General features: G+C 36.2%; 1 protein-coding gene across 1 annotated transcript; it reads left to right on the forward strand.

The window, feature by feature from the left end:
* The first annotated feature begins 5,651 nt into the window (after positions 1 to 5,651).
* On the forward strand, positions 5,652 to 16,406 carry LOC121070775 (fibrinogen-like protein 1-like protein). Its single transcript, XM_040558387.1, is given in 6 exon segments — positions 5,652 to 11,249; positions 14,417 to 14,530; positions 14,533 to 14,646; positions 14,649 to 14,685; positions 14,687 to 14,901; positions 14,904 to 16,406. Coding segments are annotated over 6 exon segments (837 nt in total). The 5' UTR covers positions 5,652 to 11,101; the 3' UTR covers positions 15,113 to 16,406.
* Positions 16,407 to 21,294: the final 4,888 nt, after the last annotated feature.

Here is a 21,294-nt window from a genome sequence, read left to right on the forward strand (position 1 = left end):
CATTGCTGTCTGTACACTTCAATTTAAGGGCTTGCCACTTTTACTGCTCAGTTTACTCTTCCGTTTTACTTTCTACAAGCATCTCTTGGGGAGGAAAAAAAGGAAAGCCTACTTTTCTCAGAAGTCTTCTGATTTCCATCAAGTTAATTACGAAGGCCTGGTATCCATATAACATAACAAATGTTTAACTTAGCTATTTCCTTTCTAAACTGTGTGTATCACATCTACAACACTTGGTTCTTACTGTTTTCTGTGTCCTGTGCATTAATCTTATCACTGGTATTTGTGGCCAAATGGAGAACAAAATTGGAAAAAAAGGAAAAAATGGAAGTAGGATAGGAAGGTAAGTCCTAGTCATGTTTTAAAATTGTTACAAAGTATATGGCTGTCTCTCTAGGAATGCAAAGTCTGGCAAAGCTTTGTTGTTTGAGAATGCCTGTTTTGTCTGTACTGTCTTTTTGAGCTACCCGGTAACTTTAGGGAAGCTGAAAAACTAGTTGTTTTCCATTACATTAACATTTTGCAAATTAAAAAGACAGCAGTACCTGTTACACCTCACTAGCAACTTTATTTTTACATAAATACTTTACGTGTTCATCTTTACATTAGCTAACTTCTTAGGTAAAAGTATCTGTGCTGTATGGATGATGTGTTATCTGATGCCAGAAATGGTATTTAACATTGACCTAAAACATACCTTAAGCAAAATCAATTCTAATGCATTTATTTGTTCTGAGGTTCTTAAACACAAGCCAGTTAGGGCTATAAATTGTCTTAGAATATGTAGTTAAAAGCATGCTGTGAAATGTAAAAGTTGCAATATAGTAACTCTTGTTTATGTGATGAAGTCAACTTTGAAGATGTCAGAGAAATAAACCAGTGCTGTTTTTTGGGTAATGAAATCCTTGGCTGTGGATGTTTCACAAGTAGACCATCTTATGAACAGGAGGAGGACGTGCTCCCTCAGGTTGGACTGGGTAATCCTGCTGCCAGCTGTATACAGGCTCTGGTATTTCTCAAATTTTTGCCTTTTGTTGACGTAGCAGAAAAGACAATTTTTCTGCTGGATTTTTGTTATGCTTTAGTGAGTTGACTCACAGAAGGATCGAAGAAATGCCAGAGCCTGCAGAAAGTAAGCACTGGAGGCATGCAGTCAGAAGCAGTAACCATCCTGCGTTTATGGCAGTGAATGTGAGTTGTTAAATCAGCGCTCTGCCTTTCAAGAATTTGTAACTTAAGAGCTCATTTAACCGTATTCTGAATGAGTGGGCAACTCTGAACGAGTTCTGACAGGCTGTGTAGAAGGGAGAGGAGACACTCTGCTGAAGCCTGTTTAAACTGTTAATCATTTGTATAAGATAGCCTGGGAGGTGTTTAGAACAGTTTGAAATAATTTTATCAATGACTTCATCAAATATCATGTCCATTCTCCACATGTAAGGAAGAAATGTAATGTATAGATATCTAACATCACTGTTTTAAACAATGAAAATACTTGGTTGTGCCTTTTTATCTTTTTGATGAGGTGGGGATGATAATTGTTAGTGGGGTATGTTTTAGGGGTTTGGGTTTGTTGGTTGTTCTTTTTGAAGAGAGAGGCTGTTTTTGCTGTTCAGATTTGTGTTTGTGAAGAGGACTTAAACTCTAGAAACTACTATATTGGGTCCTGCTGCATCTGTCGGGCTTTGTGCTGATGTTTAAAATTCCTCTGTATTAAGCGTAAGAAGCTTGTCTCACAAAAGTAAAGATAAAATTTAGTAATGAGTATCAGATACCCAAATGGTATGGTTATGAGCTTACCAGAGAAAATCCAGTAATCCAATCTTAAAAAGCACCTTTATTAAGCATTTATATGTAGCTCTTTATACATATTTATTAAAGCAACCTTTTTAAGTAACTACGTGTCAAGATTTCCAAAGCAATCTATGCAATTTAAGTACGTATACTTTGCCAATTTAGTAGAAAGTGTACATCAGCAAGATCCATTTAAATATCTCCACGTGGTGGTTGTTAATGGACATTTAATTGCATGCAGATTGTGTGTGATCAGCAACAGTGATTACCTCAGATATTGCCTAGTGCTTCCTGTATCATTTGGAAAGCAAACAAAGTAAAGGATTTTTTCCAAACAGTGGATGCTGGTGTAGCTGAGAGGTCTTGGGAAATACATTTTAGAGCTCTGAAAATGTAATGGTAAAATTTAAAAAACTTTAATAAGCAAGGAGTTCCCAGTGAAATGGGGGAAGTGAGAGGACTAAGGAGAATCTTGGAGCCAAAATACTATCCACCCTCAGAGACTCTTGCTTTTTCACAGTGATCTATTGTAGAGTTACCATCCTTTGCATCTGTAAACTTATAAACTACGCTCCTGTATGGAAATTGTCAACCATAATACCTGTAATTATTCTGTGGAAGACTAGTGGTGGAGTTCTGTTGGGTTTGTGGGTGGGTTTTCTGGGTTTCTTTGGTTTGTTTTACACTTTGCAGGGTATTTTATAGTCATCTCTATTTTTTTTTTAATGAGTTGTCCTAATTGTATTGTGCTTTCTGACAGGGAGGACGGAAAGGAAAAAAATATTTTAAAAAATTAATAAATATTACTGTAAAATCACGTAAATGTGCTGGTAGCATCAGGGCTACTTGCAATACTGAAAATTTTCTCTTTTTTAATTAACTAGATTTCAAGTTCTTTTTTTGTCTACAAATGTTTGCCTGGAACAACTTCTGTTCCTGCTGTACTCTCCAGAGTGCGTGGAGACTGCCTTTCTGGAGTTGTTTTTTGCCTTTGCTAAATTCTCAAACTTATCCATCATAAAAAAAAAAAAAGTACAATATTTCAGGGATCTTACACTCACAAAATTGTCTGTAGGAGTAGTATGCAGTTTTAGTCTGTTTTCAGGTTAAGCTGTTAAAGGCTCCTTGAGGTCACAGTATTATTATTTTTGTTCGTTATTCTTGTTTCAAAATCCATCATGAAATTATGAATCCTGAATCCTTTATCATAAGAAATATTAAAGATTCTTCAGGGAAAACCTGTCTACTTTTAAAACCACATTATTCCTTCAAATTATGCTGGCAGTGACCCTTGTGCAGTGCTTTGTTTCCAGTAAAGTTTTGAAGATTTAATGACAACATACTTTTCTCTGTAAGTGGAACTTAGCTAGTTAGCTCTTTTATTGATGGTGCACAAAACAGATTACAGTTGAGCTCATTTTTATTAGGTATTTGGTTCTGCATGGCTGATAGGAATAAAAATTAATTAAAGATTGTCATTCACTCAAGGGCAAATGGTAGTGAATAAGCAGAAAGAAAGCTTTTCACGGTATTTTTTGACCAAAATTGGATTTTGAACAGATTCTTTAAAACTGAATACAAACATTAAAAAGTAATATTAAAATGTGAAATTTGTTGAAAACAGTCCAAGAAAGAGTAAAAAGATTTTTTTAAAGCAGTATTTTCAGTTTAAAATATTAGAATGTTCTCAGAAGCTCTCTGGTTTCTTTCAAGAATCTTCTCTTTTGCTCTCTGGTATATGCAGGTGTAGCATTGAGTTGGAGATGGGAGAGCAGGACATCCAAACCCTGCTGATCTTCAGGGCACACATCATGCAGATGCAAGGAGAATCCTGTTAAATACTCAGAATAATATTTCCCATTCATGGAATCAGAACAAAATAAAATTTTGAGCAGTTACTAATTTTTGGGAGTGGGAAGGAGCATTTCATTTCCTAACTGTTTTTCTTGATTATTCACCGGTGTGGATCAATTTCTTGATTATTCACAGGTGTAGATCAGATTGCTTCAGTTTGGCAGGTGGGAAATGTATGAGCTGCATTAATAAAAATCTAATTTCTTGACTATCATAGTTGAAAACCTTGAGAATGAGGAATATCTAATGAAGTTTGGGATCAAGATTAAGCCTCCTAAAGAGGTTACATTTTTTTCAGCACTAAATACTATTATACAAAGAGGAGGACCTCGGATGAGAGGTGGAGCAGTTATTAAGACTGACAGTGGAATATGTGCAGCATCCATTGTCATATTTACCAAAAGCATTCAGAGAATTGAACCACAGTGTATGTGATTAAAGTATCCAGGTGGTCCTTTCATGAAAATAATTTCTCCTTGTAGCATTGCAAGGGTCCCTGACATAGCAGGCATGTGAATCTAGAGATGGCTGGCAAGTCTTTGAGAAACATCGTGTAGTCCTCTCATCATTTTTGGGTTTGAATTGTAGCGTTGATACTCTCTTTTGGTTCAGTTTGTTTTCCTGCTATTTCTCTTCACATAGTATTTACACAGAGTTTTTTCACTTATATTTGCCCTTCACTTTTATGAGGACTACAAGGGTCTTGTTTAAATTGTGCTGGCAAATTCTATTCAGCTGGTACTGGCAGAAGTAATTGTATACATCACTTGTGCTTTCAAGTGCTTCAGTGCTAGCAACCAATTATTTCTATCACCAGGTAGCCAGCTGGTGGTGGAGAGGTCATTTGTCCTGGAAAGATGCGATCAAATTGCTGTGATTTCTTTGTAAGGTGTCCGAAGCTTATTTTATTATAGATTTTTTTTCAAACACTTAAGTGTACCCCGAGGAAAGTATCAGGAAGATACAGAGTCAGCCGCAGTTTGCTGAAAATATTAACAAAATAAATTTAGAGTTTTTCCTTTTGGGGAGGAAAAAAAAAAGAGGAAGAAGTCCTGTAGGCTTGGCCTGGGTTCATTAAAAATGGCATATTAAATATCATGAAAGTAATCTTCTGGTTTCAGCCCACTGTATTAGTATCGCATGGGAAAGAAATGCACCTGAAAAATTCTGCTTTTCTTAAATCCATATTATAAGAAATTTGCATGTTGTCCTTCATAAATTATGTCATGTAGTTGGTTTGAGGCAAATGAGATCTGCGATAATCAATTCCAGGAGAGACTGACTCCACAGTCACCTTCATGGATGCTCATTAGTGTGGCATGCAATCACAGAATGGCTTGGGTTGGAAGGGACCTTAAAGACAACCCAGTTCCAATGCCCCTGCCATGGGCAGGGCACCTCCCACCAGACCAGGTTGCTCCAAGCCCCATCCAGCCTGGCCTTGAACACCTCCAGGGATGGGGCATCCACAGCTTCTCTGGGTAACCTTCAGTGCCTCACCACCCTCTGACTGAGTAAAGAATTTCTTTCTAATGCCTAATCTAAGTCTATCCTCTCTTAGTTTAAAGCCATTAGCCATTGTCCTATCACTGCACTCCCTGACAAAAGAGTCCCTCCCCAGCTTTCCTGCAGGACACCTTTAGGCCCTGGAAGGCCAATAAGGTCTATGCAGATACTTCTCTTCAAGCTGTACAACTCCAACTCCATCAGCATGTCTTCACAGGAGAGGTGCTTCAGCCCCTTGATCATTTTTGTGGCCCTCCTCTGGACTCGTTCTAATACTTGCATGACCTTGTGCTGAAGCAGTGCTCCAGGTGGGGTCTCAGGAGAGCAGAGTAGAAGGAGAGAATCACCTCCCTTGACCTGCTGGCCATGCTTTTTTTTTGGTGCAGCCCAGGATGCAAGTGCACATTGCCAGCTCGTGTCAAGCTTCTCATCAATCAAACCAGGGGGTGTGTGTGTATATATATACATATTCTTTTTTTTTTTCTGGGCTCATCAAACTGAGAATTTCCTTTATTTAAAGCCTGAATTACGTTCTGAAGCATTCCTTTTGTAATCTTTCCAATCACTTACTGTGATGGTATATTTCTGTATATGAAAAGCTCCTCCTTTTTTTCTTTTTTTTTTTTTTTCTTTTTCCCCAGGCTATGCTACTTCAGTTGTGAGGTTGCTAGAGAGCAACAGAAGTCACAGAATCTCTCTTTGGAAATGAAGTGGTTGCCATGACAATGCTCCCAGCTGCTTCTTGCCCCAGATGAGAAAATCATTTTTAGACTCCCATATTACAAGGTTAGGCTACAACATTTTAAACTAAACAATACAGCTAATTGATTCAAATCAAAGATCATTGTATTGCTTGCTAAAAATTTTCTGGCTGATATTCAGCTAAAATTGTTGAATAAAATATGTTCTGTTACATACTGTTAATTTAACTGTTCAGGGTTTTTTATTATTGTTATTTGGTTTTGATCAGATACCTGAGGTAAAATTGGTGCGTTGACAAGAATTTCATCTTATTCAATTTACTAAATGTCTGTAGTAGTAGTGGTAGAAATTATCCCAAAAGGGAAGCTGACTGATACTTAGATAAGAAGTGTTTAAAATATGACTGAGTTTGAATCGTATTTTGTAATATGCCAAATTTGGATCAAACCTGAAATGCTGGATGCTTCTGCTGTTTATTATCTCTGAAGTCCAGACAATTGATCACAGAAATATTGGTTGCAGGGAACTTCTGATGGTCTCTAGTCAACTTCACTTTGAGTGGGATCATCAGCAACACTACTTTAGGTCTGTCATGCTGTGTCTAGCCAGTCTTAAAAACCTCTAGGCTTGGAGACTTCACAACCTGCCTGAGAAAGCTGTTCCTGTGCTGCGCTCCTCCTGATGATCAAGGTTTCCTAAATGACCAATATGAATCTCCTTTGTAACCTACTACTGGGTCATTCCTTAACATCTTCATTGTCTGGCTAAACAAGCCCAGCTCTTTCAGCCTCTTGTCATAGGTTGTATTGTTGGCCCTTGACCATCTTGGTACCCTTCACTGGATCCTCTCCAGTTTACAAGCATACATCGTGAACTGATGGGCCCCAGAATGGACACTATTCCAGGCATGGCCTTGATATTCCAGGGGTAAAGAGGGATATTAACTTCATCTTTTATGCTGCTTATACTGTGACTCACGTGGTTTGCCTTATACAGGATGAGAGCATGCTGGTTCACAGTCAGCTACGTGTTGAGTGTAGCTCCTTGGTCTTTCCTGTGGTGCAAGACTCCTACTCAAGTAGTGAGTTATCAGTCCATACTGATAATTAGGCATGCACCACTCTGCATAGAACTTTGCTCTTCCTGTTTTTGTTGTTGGCCACTTTTAAGTTTATCAGTGTTCCTCTGGACTGAAGTTCTAGCATCTATTATGTTAGCATCATCCCCAATTTTGCGTAGACTGTGTGCTGTCAGATCATCTAGTTCACTGATGAAGATAATGAACAGTATGAACCCAACTATCGAACTCTTAGACACAACGTTTTTTAACTATCTCATTCATGAATAACTTGTTAATTACTCGAGAAGCATTCTGTCCCTTATTTAATAAATGAAATCACTAAGAATTAGTTAGCTCATAGAAATCACTAAGAATTTTAAGAGTTTTCAGCATATCATCTAGTCTTTTCACCATTGCTTTCAGGAATGATTTTGTCAATTTATCCACACCATCCCTTTCAAATGTATGTCTAATCTTGAAAATTCCAGAGCGAAGGTATTTGTTCTTGTGTATCAACAGAGAATAGCAAATAGTTTCCTAAGCATCTTGGCCTGCTTTTTTTTTCCTTTTCTTCCTTTTTTTTTTTTTTTAATATATTGTCTTTATAATGCTGCACACACTTTTCCCTTAGAATCAGGAATTTTACCATGTTAAAAGTTGTGTCACCTAAATTGCTTTCCACATGAATGTTCTCCAACAGTTTTCAATTGCAGCAATTGTATCTGGCAATTTTTGGAACCTTTAGAATAAAAAGTAAGGTGTCTTATCATACTCTTTTCCAAAGCTACCTGAGTAACTGCAGTTTTTCATTACAGCTGTGGCAGCTGATTTATAATCAAACAATTATTTTCCATTGTCTTCAATGATGATGGATTTGGATGTATTCTTCAAGTTAGGTCCTAATTCAGTGTTTTTGTTAAAAGCAAATCCTTTTCAATTCAGGTAAGTTTCTACTCCTTTCGACTTTATTCTATGGTTCAACAGGAAGACATGAAAAATATGTTAGAAAAAAATATTTTAGTTTTTACTTCAGAATAAAGAAATGTATTTTCATAAAGAAGTCTGAAAAAAATATTTCTGAACACTTGTAAAGTCAAATGTTTCTAAGAGGGAAGCATTTGTTTTCTTGTTTTGTTTCTTATTTTGTTTTACATTCAGTCAAGGATAGATGCCTTGGTTCATTTCCAAAATAATGGTTCATTTGACAAATAGTGAATATGTAAAAAGGGATTTATAGGCTGTGTTGAAAATAGTCTTAAATGCAATGTGTCTTAGCAGTTTAAGAACTGGTTCCAGCTTTGTTGGACAAAACACATATTGCACGTGCCATTACCAGCTCGGAAGTTCAAGAACAAGTGAAAATAACTGCAAACATTTTTTTGTTACTATTCCTATCTGAAGATACAAAAGTGCATTTAGCCAAGGTTGCAAAGCAATTCAGAGTCAAAGTTGTTCAAAGGCACAGAAGTATTTCTATGGACTGTTGTTTTCTTTTATTTCTATTTAATTGCATATGAAATACAAATCCTCATATGTTGTGCTTTCACTGAGGATGAATTATTGAAGAACAGAAATTATGCATAGAACAAATCCTCAAGTAGAGGATGCATGGGACTTAAATACTCCTTAAGATTTAATTGCAGCTTTTTCAGGGATACAGGAAGTGTTCAAACTGGGTTGCAGGATAGATCAAGGAGCACCAAAAAGTGTTGATTCATCTTGAAAAGGATAAATGCTAGATCAGTTGTCATCCAGATAAACAATACAACTTTCAGGTGCAAGAATATATAGCAACAATTAATTCATCTAATTCATTCACGTTTTGACCTGAATGACCATTAATCAACTCTTGTTAATCCAAATAAACTAAAATACAAACCTATTAACCAACCAGTTCTGCTTTTTTTTTCATCTTCGCTTTTTAAAACTTTGAGACATTACTACGTGTTTTAATGTGAATAAGTCTGAAGCAAAAACATGGTTTAGGGTCAGTTTCTTCCTAATACTTAATTTTTAAGTTTTCTTTATGTGATTTTAATCTATATATATATATATAGATAGATTTATACTAGCAGTATAGCATCTGGTTAATTTACCTGTGTAAAATGACATAGTAAATGTCAACGACTACCTGTTATGTGTATAAGCAACATAAGTAATGCTCTGAACTAAAACCTTTTATCCATTGCTATGTCTATTTATTACTCATGGAAATTAATTTAGTTACGGTATTACTTTAATCCTTATGGAAGAACTTTGTACTTTATGGTTCATATATACTTACTTGCAAGTGGAATATGTCAGACCAAAGTACACCAGAGTAAGCACAATGTGAAATATTGAAGATACAATTTTGCTGCCCTTCTACATTTGAGATAGTGTGTTGGAGCTGATTTATTCACCTGGACTTGAGTAGCAGGCAAAGTACAACTGTAGAGAATGAGCTCATGCGTTTGCGTGCACTTCTGTCTTTGCTAAGCTTCGCTGAAAGCGGTAAGGTGCCTGCCTAGTGCTGTTTTCCTCAGTTGCTTTCTTAATAACTTATAATACCAACTTCTATTCTAGAATTAAACGGATCTGTAAATCGTTTCAATGTGTACTGTAAATATAGGGGAAGAAAAAAGACTGACTCACTCAAAAATGCAAAAGGAAAAAAAACAGGTAGAAAAGAAAATCCAGATCCAAATACAGATTTCCTAAAGCTAAGTGATGCAGTGATGCTTGTAGGTTGGGTTTTGATTTATAGTCATTTCTAATAACAATGTTTTTTTTTTAATAATAATGATAGAAGCTTTCAGTAAAAGGATTACATGACAGTGAGAAATGCAAACACAGCAGAACTTAAGTGCTATAGGGGTAACCATGTGTTGAATTTCATGGAAGGGAATTTTCCAGTTTATTACAATGTCAGATGATCAGCTTTGGATGTAATAAATTGTATGTTAATAGTAAATCAGAATTATTACTGAATAGTTTTAGAGTAGAAAATTGTTTCACTGGTTTTCTATATGGTAGGTATAAAAATTAATTCTCAAGCCTGACTTTTATTTCAATGATTTATCTCAAACATTTAAACAAAAATGTGCTTTATAATTCTTCACTCTAGAAAACTGTTTGTTGGATCTGCTACTGAATCAGATTCATAAGGAATGTGGCTCTGTTGCAATGTAAAACACTGTCGAGAAGGGAGCTGGTCTATGTCAGTTGTGCTGACGCTGGCAGGAAGTAAGCTCTGACCAAAGAGCTGCTTGCTAGACATGTACTCTGCCTTCATCAGAAGGGTTTGGCTAGATTCTAAGTTAAAGTGTCCTTTGAGAGTATGGGAAACATACCTTATCCTGATTCAGTCTGAGCTGTCATTGATACTGAAATTCCTCTTCCATCAGACTGATATTTGCTGGGATGAGGACCCCAGGATTTAATACAGTAAGAGCCTAAACCTTTCTGTGTTGGATGGAGAGTTACTAGACATGTAACACCCCCCCCAACACCACCCCCCAAAAAAAAAAAAAAAAAAAAAAGAGGACAAAATGAGGCTCAAAAGTGTTTTGATTCTATTTTTTTGTTTCACCCCCTTTCGGTCTGGGTTAAGCCTGTAATCTATTTAAAGCTACAGATGAAAATTCATCCAGAGCATAGTCCAGAATTGCTGAAGTGCATTCTCCAGCGCATGAAAATACTCACAGTACTAGGAAGCCATGATTTTGAGCACTGTTTGAAGTATGGACAGATAGTCAGCAGAGCCAGTGTTCCTGTTCGTGCCAGATGGTCTGTTAATGTCTCTGTTTCCATACAGTTTGGACTTGGGGGAATAAGCAAACTTCAATTCTGATAAATATGTGTTTTTTAAGTTTTGTCCTTACGTTATTTTCTATGACCTTTTGTCATACAATAATAGGTTGTATTTTACTGCCCATCAAGGTACAAGGTAACAGAAGTGAATATGTCTAAGTGACGCAGCACTGGGCTCCACGTCAGCTGGAAGTAGATTGTGAAACATCAGGGGAGGGAGATGTCAGTGAAAGATGGAAGAAGCCAATTTTGACAGAAGCTCACTGTATGGAAAGCAGGTGTTTCAATCTATTTCTCCTTCAGGACATTCAAACTAAAAGTCATAAATCTTTCAATTTTCAGTTCCAGTCTGTGTTATAGTTCTGCATTGCTGCAGGAGGACTGACTCAGAAGATGCTGCTGAAGAGTTCAGTGGGATTTGTTCTATTCTTGCTTTTTCATTTCCCTGTGTCAGTGATGACCAAAGAGGCAGTGGTCTTGGCTAATGCCCACCTTCTCCCTCAAAGAGGCTATGAGAGACTGGCTAACATCAATGAAAAAGGTACTCATGAAGAGAGTGAGTGATCTAGATGCATGCTGTGTTTTACTTTGTTGCTTTTTTTGGAACATTTTCAACATATTTGAAAGCTTTTCTCTGCAGCAATACTTTGAAATATGAACACGTCCTGCCACAAAATCCATAATCTTTAAAGTCCTTGCTCAGCTGCTGCCTAATTCAAGAGAAATTAACTGTTTAAAATATTCATCTAAAATATTTTGAGACAATTAAAGACTTATTCTTTTAACCATCATATTTTGGTTATATCTAACACCTCAGGCCCTAAATCTCATTGATACTTAGAACTGAGACATTGCTCTGCCTATCTAGCTTGTGAGGTCCAATATGGTAAGTTTTCTAATGCATTTACCTGAGTAGATCCCACATAAAATGCAGCCAAAAGGAGTACTGAGGTTGGTTCATTTTCCCCCTTGACTGATGGCAATTGGGTGTCTATAAAATTCACTTTTCAAGTGAATCCTGTAAACAGCCAGCCAAGGTGTGTTTTTTTTTTCAATATGTTAACAGAAGCTGTTCTATTTTGCACTAATAATATTCACTAAGTAAATACAAGTGTTACTGTATATATTACTGGCCTGAACACCACTGTATACTTAAATCATCATTCTGTATAAACTTGCAGGATCAGGTCTATGTCTACCAGTTGAATGCTTTAAAAATGAGGACCCAGAGTCATATACAAAGTTCTTCTCTTATCGGGATATTTGATAATTTCTTGCAGATAGTATTGAGATGAAGTGTTTTTTTTTCCTGGCTGGAGATTCTATTAGGCAATGAAAGGCCTAAAAGTAAGACCACAGAAAGCTTATATACTACTGTAAAACTGCCCTGAGTGGCTTAAAAGCACCAGCAAACTTCTGAACATAAAATATAAAAGGCTATATTTAATACAATAAGGATGTTATGAATAATAGTATTTAACAGGTTTAGGCCAGCTGGACTTTTACAAAACCTATGGTACAATACTTCATACAATAACATTAAATCAGAGAAGATAGTGGTACACTGTCATTTCAGTAGAAGCTGAAAAGGGCAATGACATCAATAGAAAAGTAAACAGTAAAGTTAAGGGGAGACTGGAAGTGTTTGCTTGTAAGTGAACTTTTCAGTATTCTTATTACCTATACTGAAACAAAATAGGAATATGCTGATAAAATTTAATGATAACATGATGTAGAGAAATGTCAATACAGTCAGAATATTACACAGAAAAAATAAATAAATGGATGTTCTCGAGCAATACCAATGGGATGAAAAATAAAGTACAAAATTCCAGGTTTTACTGCAAGTGAGGACTTACCACTTACAAAGATCCAAAGACTAAAGTCTAGATTAAAGAAAACTAGGAGCTACAAATTTAATCCTACAATACATCATCAGAGATATTTCTAAAAAGACTTGGGATGAATCAGTGGCACCATATATGGCCATCTGCAATACTGTGTGTAAATTTTATCCACATTCTAGGAGATGAATTTGCAGATGAAAAGCTAATAAAACAACTAAGGAATGGAAGATGTATCTTACATTAAATAATATCAGAACTTGTTATCCTAACAGAAATTACCCTTACAAAGTAAAAGCTGATTAAAAATACAGTTGTCCTCACAGTACATTATGACTTATAACTAGGGAATAAGAATGTGTTCAGTAAAACAATCACCAGGGGCTCTCCAGCCAACGATTCGCACAAGGAAAAGGGTTGTTTTCCAAGTTTTTATTTTAAAATTTTATCTTTGGAAATATTTTTACTTAGTTGTTTTATGATTTTGCAAAAGAAGTTAGGACATTTTGCCACACTTTCCGTGAACTATCCCAGCTTCCCAGAACAATTTGTTTAAAAACAAAACAAAACTTAATTTCATAAAAACAAAACAAAACTTAATTTCTAAACCTAAATAACCTAAATTCCTATCGGTTATTGTCAGGACAGAACTTTGGAGTTCCTGTGTCTGAAAACTGTCATATTATATAACAGGTGGTCTGTAGAAATATTCTGGTAGAGTTATTAAATGGTTATGTCTTTGTTAAATACAAATTACATAGTCTCTGTTAATATAATTAGAAGTATTCCCTAGTATATAATATATAATATATGACACAATGATGTGCCTTTCAACTCTGTGAAGAGTGAGTGATTACAACTCATAAGCATGTTTCTGAGTAATGGAATAGACACTGAATAACATCCTACTTTAAGAAAGATTTCTCTGTACGTGAATTCATACATACATAAATGTGTATTTAAATAAATTATGTTCTGGTTCTAGAAATCTAGTCAATTCTAAAACGTACGGCATCATGCCTTAGTCTTAGAGCTGCTTGCTGTTATACTATAGTAAAAGTTACTTTATAAGCAACTTACATTTAAAATACATTACATATATATTTCAGACCAATAAAGAAGGTCATCCCAAACCTTATATGCTGTTTTTATCACTTCTGAATCTACTGGATAGTGGTATAATGAAAAAATCACTTTCACCTATTTTTCTGATGTCGGTGTTCAGCACTGCATGGCACTGTAGCTTTATCTGCAAATCAGTAGTAAGATTAATGTGGAGATTGAGTGACAAGAACTGTTGCCAAGAAGACTCACGGATGTTTTAAGTTTTGTATTAGCAAGAACTGTACTTTGATAACTTCCCTTTTTATCTGTGCATGGCATATTGATAGGAATTTAATGCAAGGATGGTACGGATACCTGAAGCATAAATCAGTTAGAGAGAAATTAGATTTATTTGTTGAGGATAAGGCTATCTCTAATTATTAGACACAATGGTCCAGCACAAGGCATAGGGAATTAGTAACTTGCTGACTATTCAAACTGGAGAAACTTAGGAGGAAAAGGAACAGTCTGTACATACATTTTTTTTAAACATATTTCCATCATAAATGCAAAACCACACTTCCATATTACAACAGGATATAAAAGCTTATTTGAATTTCTGAAGCTTTCCTGCATGTTCTGCCCTCAAATCATGCACCTTTAGCCAAGTAGATGCCCACCAGCTGGGCTGAAGTCAGCCTGAGACCATTTCCAGCCAAATCAAGGCAATCATGCACTCACTGTAGAGAACAGAGTTCAATATCTAAAATTTACTATTTGAACAGAATTTACTTTAAATTTCTATTTTTTTTCTACTTAGACTATCCAAGGGATTGTTTTGAGATTTTTCAGCGCTCCAAAGGAAATTGCAGAGATGGTCTTTACATCATCCAACCAAAGGAAGACCCAATTGTTGTCTCTTGTAATATGCAGGATGGGGCTGGACAGTAATTCAGCACATTACAGCCAATAGTACTGTTGACTTTGATAGGACCTGGCAGGATTACAAATATGGATTTGGCTCTGTTCATGACAACCACTGGCTAGGAAATGATATATGCATCAGTTAACAGGAAGCACTGTGCAATATAACTGGAGTTAAACTTGTAGATCTAAATGCTGAAATCAAATGGGGACAGTATGAACCATTCCTTATTGAAGATGAAAAGTCTCAGTACCGAATTAGGGTTGGCCTATACAAAGGCAACGCAACTGATGCTCTGACCCTGGACACAGAAGCTTACCTCCATGACAACCAGAAGTTCACCACCAAGGACAGAGACAATGACAATTACTTTCAGAACTGTGCAAACTAGAACACAATGGCATTCCTGGGGGAGGCTGGTGGTACGACGCATGTGCTGGCGCGAATCTAAACCGTAGGAATGTGATATATTGGCAAAAGGACTGCAACAAGAAACATTTGTGCAAGTTTGCATGGATGATGGTTAAACCCATTGACCACAGCCTGTTGTATGCAACCACGTCTTGTCCATGTCAGAAGGAAGAACTGTAGTTGAGCCATATGTCCTTTGAAAGGAACATGGATTCCTTGTCAAGTGACTGAAGTGAGATCACATTGATTGAAAAAGTAATCGTGACTGGAAAATTAATTTGGGACTTTGCAAGGCCTTTATGATACCATATGTCCAGGATTGGACCGAAAACATACAGATAACTACCAACCCAAAAGTAATAATAGAGGTGGCTGACTGAAACTGAGGCCTCTAACAAAAGATTTAAATGACCCACTTTATAGAATTTTAGCCTTCAAAGGATTTAGATATGAAATCCATGATATGATGTTTGTAGTAGATATACATGCATTTCAGAAGGTTTTGCTCCAGTATGAATGTTCACTGTTAACTGCACATCTTCATAAGTCATGCAGGAAGGAAATTTCAACGGAATTACCTACATTTGCAAAATGCATATCAAAGAGTATTGTATACCATAGGACAGCATCAGATCTTTCCTTTCTACCTTTAGTGAAAAGTATTTTAATATTCGAAATTGGAGTTAGCCTTATCTCCAATGGCTTCTTTTCCTATTCATTAACTTTTCTTTTTATCTCTACTTTTAATGCTTCCATACCCAATGAAGTATTTAGCACAGTCTTTTCTTCCTTCTTATTAGAGCATCTTGAGCTAGTGGACTCATCAGCTTTCTTATTAAAAGCTACTAATCTAAGGCTTACAACTCCTCTGAATTTTCCTCAAGAAACCACAGTGAACACTAAAAAAAAAAAAGATTAGGTTGATTTAGCATTTTTTTATTTATTGTTTCATTGTTTTTCCTCAGTATTACTGCATTTTATTTATCATGTTTTGGACTGTTGCTTCTTTCTGTTCTATGATGGGCTTAAGCTTTTTCCTCTTTTTAATACCACTATGAGATAAGAACAGTGTGTTGGCTTTACTTCACATTTGCTAGCTTCAGTTGTTTTGGCAGTCAACCTTGACGTTATTTAAACACTGCCTTTTGTCTGATCATACACAAAAAGAGAGACTTTAAATTTCATCATGAATTCATCTGTTTAAAAATCATAAATAAAAGGATTTCAGTTTTGGTAACCTTGAAGATCTTGTACAGACGTTGGAGTTATTTCACACATTTTTATGTCATTGAAGTAGCTGAATAACATCTGAAGAGGTTTCAGTGTTGCATTACACAAAATGTCAGGATTATATTTACAATGTCTTGTATGTTATCTTAGATATTCAGTTACAGAAACTCAGGCAAACTGCTTTTTAATTTAAAAGTGGAATCTTTTAATTTCCATTAAAACAATTTACAGAAAATAAATTGTGTTTGAGAAGACCAGACTGGCAGGATTACTTAGGAAGATAAATTAATTGGGAAATGGAAAAGTCATGAAAGAAATTTTTATTTTTTACAATGTACTGCAACATTTTCAGAAAGAGATGCAAATATGTTATGTGGGTGAGGCCAATATAACATACATGTGTTATTGCAGGAGCTGATTTTTCCCTCCTCAAACTGTGTTCAAAAAAAAGAAGCATAATAGAGGAAGAAATGGGTATTAGCTGAATTGAATTTATGTCATTGAGTCAATTTAATGTGGGTTCTGCTGTAACTATCAGGGAAATGCCTGAAGTTTGTTAAGATGATACAAGAACAATCACCAGACTGCTGCTAGTCTCCCATAGCTTTTAACCAAATTCCTGGCAAGTCAGCCAGAACACACAGCCTGCCAAAAAGGTGTTGTGAAAAATCTTAACATGGCAAGCTAGAAGACGTATCTGGATCCTCACAAGGCAAAGACCTCCGCGGCAGACCACTTGTCCCTGCTTGGAGGGTTTTGGAGGAAAGTAATAGTGGAGAATGCTGCCGTGAACACACTCAGGCACTAGCAGCCCAAATCCAGTGCCCAATACTGGAGTAAGTGGAGCGTACAGGACCACATGCTGACACTGAATTCCAGGATGGGAATTAGATTAAAATGTAATAATAGCTTGTATAACAGGTCTGCAGACAAAACAAGACCGATAGAAGATTCAAACAGTTCAAAGAAAAGACTTTAATGGAAGTCACAGGACTGTGGTATGTTCCATGCCTTCTAAACAAAGTAAGGATAGAAATGACTACTGATGCTGGATTTAGGACTAATTACTGGATGAAAATAGTTACAAATATTCCACTCCACTCACCAACTTTTTTTTCCTAGAGTTTTTCAACAGAATGACAAGGAGCTTTAAAAAAGTGGACTAAATTTTACTTTGTAATTCCTTGGCAAAAAGCTGTCTTCATTGAACGTATTTTTTTCTCCATCCCTGAACCTTAATCAGTGGATACCCAGAACAATGCTAAGCGGCTGGCCATTGACACCAAATCAGCAGACTCACAGCCTGAAGGACTGGGGATTCTACTTTGCCTACCCCTATTTTCTTCTCCCTGTTATAACCCTCCTATCCTCTCTCTCTCTTGCCTTCCTGATCCAGCTGCCTCCTGCCCAAACTTGAAGAAAGGAGGTTGGTCCTGTTTTTCTGTCAGGAGTGTCTGACAAAATATATATATATATATTTGGTCAAGTATCTTTCCAAAATGTGGAGCATTCTAGGAGGCCTAGAACAATTGGTACATGGCTGACTTCCAGCTCCTGGCATACCTGAATGGGAGGCATGTTCACCTTCAAACCTACAGTCCCCTAACAGAAAATAGGTTTCTTTATCTCTTTGTTGTTTTGTATTTCTCTAAACTGTAGGAAAAAGTAAGCACATTCTCACACTACAATATCAAAATAATCAACTCAGAGCTTGGCAGAAGAAATATTTTTCCTAAAATAGTATCAATTGACAACAAAGGAGAGCCTGATAGCTTCTTTCTGGCAAAATTACTGATTTATTATTATTTTCTTTCATAATCATTCAAGTTTTACATGAAAAAACCGCTTTCTTTTGTTTCTGATTTTCATATGTGTAACCTAAATAATAAATTTTCAGACTCCCACATGACCTTTTCTAGTGTTAGCAATAGATTATTGTAATCCACGAGTTCTAGTAAAATACCCAAACTTCAGAGGTCTAGTGAAAACAGGAGCCACCAGCGACCAGGATTTGGAGTACTTATTTTAGAAAGAAAACTTTTTCAAGAATTCAAAACGTCATTTTTTAAGGAAGACTGACTTGTTGATAACCTCAGCAAACACATGAAGAGACTAATGGCAGTTAAGTAGCTAATGGTGTAACTACCGAATAAAAGTTAGTGGTTTTATTGAGTGTAATGAGGACTGAAGTTCAGAGTCTGATACAGAGCCCAGCAAGTGCCCTATTAAAACCTGATGATATACATTTATCAAGGTGGAAGAAAAATTGCAAAATCATCCCTTTCTGAAACTATGTTTATAGAGTACCTCTAGTTTTACAACACACTGCTATCAAATTCCCTTTCTTTTTTTCTAGATATAGATACAGAGTAAATGTTCAAATCTAAAACAATAATTTTACTGGAATGATCAAGCTTAAGCTTTTATGACACCTAGCTGTCAATTGTATGTGGAAAAAACTTCTTAATGGATACAAAAGTCAGCAATGAAGATTTTGGGATGACCACATAAGAAATAAATAGCGTCTTTCTGATGTGGTGGAAGGAATGCCAAGTATTTTAAGTGAAAAGATGCAGTATCCATGTTTTGGAGCTCAGGTTTGGAAGGGCGTTTTCAAATGGAAAAGCCACTGACTATACAGAGGATGCAGAAGCATTTTGAAACATGATGGATTCCTTGAACTCCGCCACATGCAAACACTGCAGGGAAGCCATTTTCAGAATCATGTTGAAAAGTGATGATTTTTCACAGCTGTTCTTGAGAGGGCACAAGTTTATTCAGAAGAAAGTTCTGATCTGTAGTATTCTACAGCACAAAATAATGAATGTGGAGTTGTTGTTTTTCTACTTTTTAAGAAATCCTTCTGTAACGTCAAAAAAAGATAAAGCTGTATGAAGTTTTAGAGTAAAGCCCTTTTCAAAAGAGAGACACCTAGATATATACGTCACAGCAAATGGTAACTCCAGCTTGACTGTTATGTACATCTGAGGAAACAGCTAATTGGTTTTCACTATGCCCAAGTGAATCCTTCATATTACTTCGATCTCTACAGAAAGTAGAGAAAATTCCAAAGGAAAGTTGTATTGTCAGTTTGTTTGCTTGTTTTCTTAAAGCAACAATTCAGACTTGTCCCCTAAATATTACAGAAGTAACTTTTAAAAAAGTGATGTCCAAAAATTCTCATTCAAAATGAAGATTTCAGAAATCCCAAACTATTAAAGGGGTGTTTGGGAGACTGTGTTTCCTACAATAAGTAAGGAAGGAACTTAAAAATTTCTGTTTAAAATCTGGAATCTGAAAAACAGTCCACAGGTGTTCAGTCTGAGTTTCAAACTGATACCCAGTTCTATATGATTGTGTTCTAAGAGAAAACACCATCTTCAGGTGACATTGGTATTCTTTAATTGTTGTAGTGACTTCTGATTTAGATTTAACATACTTTACCACTTCCAGTGCCATTTTATTCTTTCCGATGTGGACTATCCTTAGGGACCTTTGCCTTAAGGTTTATTAGTTCACCTAGTTTGACATAGGTACTGTATCAAATATGACATGGTGGCAGTGCCACAGATTTCTTAGAAATGCCCTTTGCTGGAGATAAAAGGATCAGAAGAACTCAAGTAGAGATGGAAACTTTTCATGAGGCTCAGCTCTAAAACTGAACAATATCTACAGGGTGATAAGGAAGCACAATTAAGGATTTTGCCTTGAAGTACCTTCTTATCTCTGGATCTAGACTCCTTCAGTCATATATCCAGTGTAGGTCATACTATGGGTACAATTGAGATGAGGAACAAACTCCACATGCAAAAATACTTTTCAACAATTAACAGCAGTTATTGAGTAACATGCATAGTTCACTGGAATAATTAGTAACTGAATTATAGAATAAGTTAATGGCAAAATATGTTCTTATCATATTTTCAGGTTCTTGTAGTATTTTCTTTATATCCTTTGATTTCATCCTTCCTCAGTTCAACAGGATTTTCTATACAGGAAAATCCTGTATTGCATTCTGTCTTGACTTTCCATCCTTTGCAAGGCTCTTCATTCTTTGCTTAGGAGTCACAAAAAGTGTATGATTTAAACTAAATCTATATGAGTTTAAAGTTCTGTGAACTCTTCCAAGTCTTCATCTACAAACATAAATTGTATTTTTGTAAAATGAATGTTATTTTATACTTTATGGGGATCTGGGATATATAGGGAGCTTTGCATATGTGAAACAGAGACAAGAATGATACCTCAGCTTCCTTTGTGGGAAAATTCAATATTCAGAAATATTTGCGTGTCCTGGATCTCTGAAAAAATTAGTTATGGATGTGTACTTACACAACTATATTGATAATACATACATACATATATATACATACATGCATATATATGTAAATAAAATTCAATTTTGCCAAAAAGTTCTTTTCAGAAGTTCACAATTTTGAACATAATCAATTAAAGGACCAGTAAAAGTTTCATTAAAAGGACAGAAATTGCCAGTACGAAAAAGACAGGGATCTCCTGGAAAGAGTCCAGCGGAGGGCCACAAAGATGATACGGGGCCTGGAGCATCTTCCCTATGAGGAAAGACTGAGAGACCTGGGTCTGTTCAGCCTTGAAAAGAAGACTGAGAGGGGATCTTATCAATGTTGATAAATATCTTAAGTATGGGAGACAGAGGGATTTGACCAACCTCTTTTCAGTGGTTTATGGGGACAGGACAAGGGGCAATGGCCACAAAATAGTTCACAGGAAGTTCTGCACCAATATGTGAAAGAACTTCTTCACGGTGAGGGTGATGGAGCACAGGCTGCCCAGGGAGGTTGTGGAGTCTCCTTCTCTGGAGATATTCAAGGCCCATCTGGACACCTACCTGGGCAACCGGCTCTAAGGAACCTGTTTTGGCAGGGGGGTTGGACCCGATGATCTCTTGAGGTCCCTTCCAACCCCTACAGTTCTGTGATTCTGTGAAATACAGGCAACAAGGTTGTTTTACACTGCAAAAGTCCCACAACACTTTTTAAAGGAAGCTTTATAGAGCTTGAACACAAAGTACTAACTCATACTCTAATGAGAATCATTTTTTTCTGTTTTTTTGTTTGTTTTTGTTGTTTTTAAGAGTAAACCCCACATAACAA

The sequence above is a fragment of the Cygnus olor genome, chromosome 5 (assembly GCF_009769625.2).
Source record: "Cygnus olor isolate bCygOlo1 chromosome 5, bCygOlo1.pri.v2, whole genome shotgun sequence".
Taxonomy (NCBI): Eukaryota; Metazoa; Chordata; class Aves; order Anseriformes; family Anatidae; genus Cygnus; species Cygnus olor.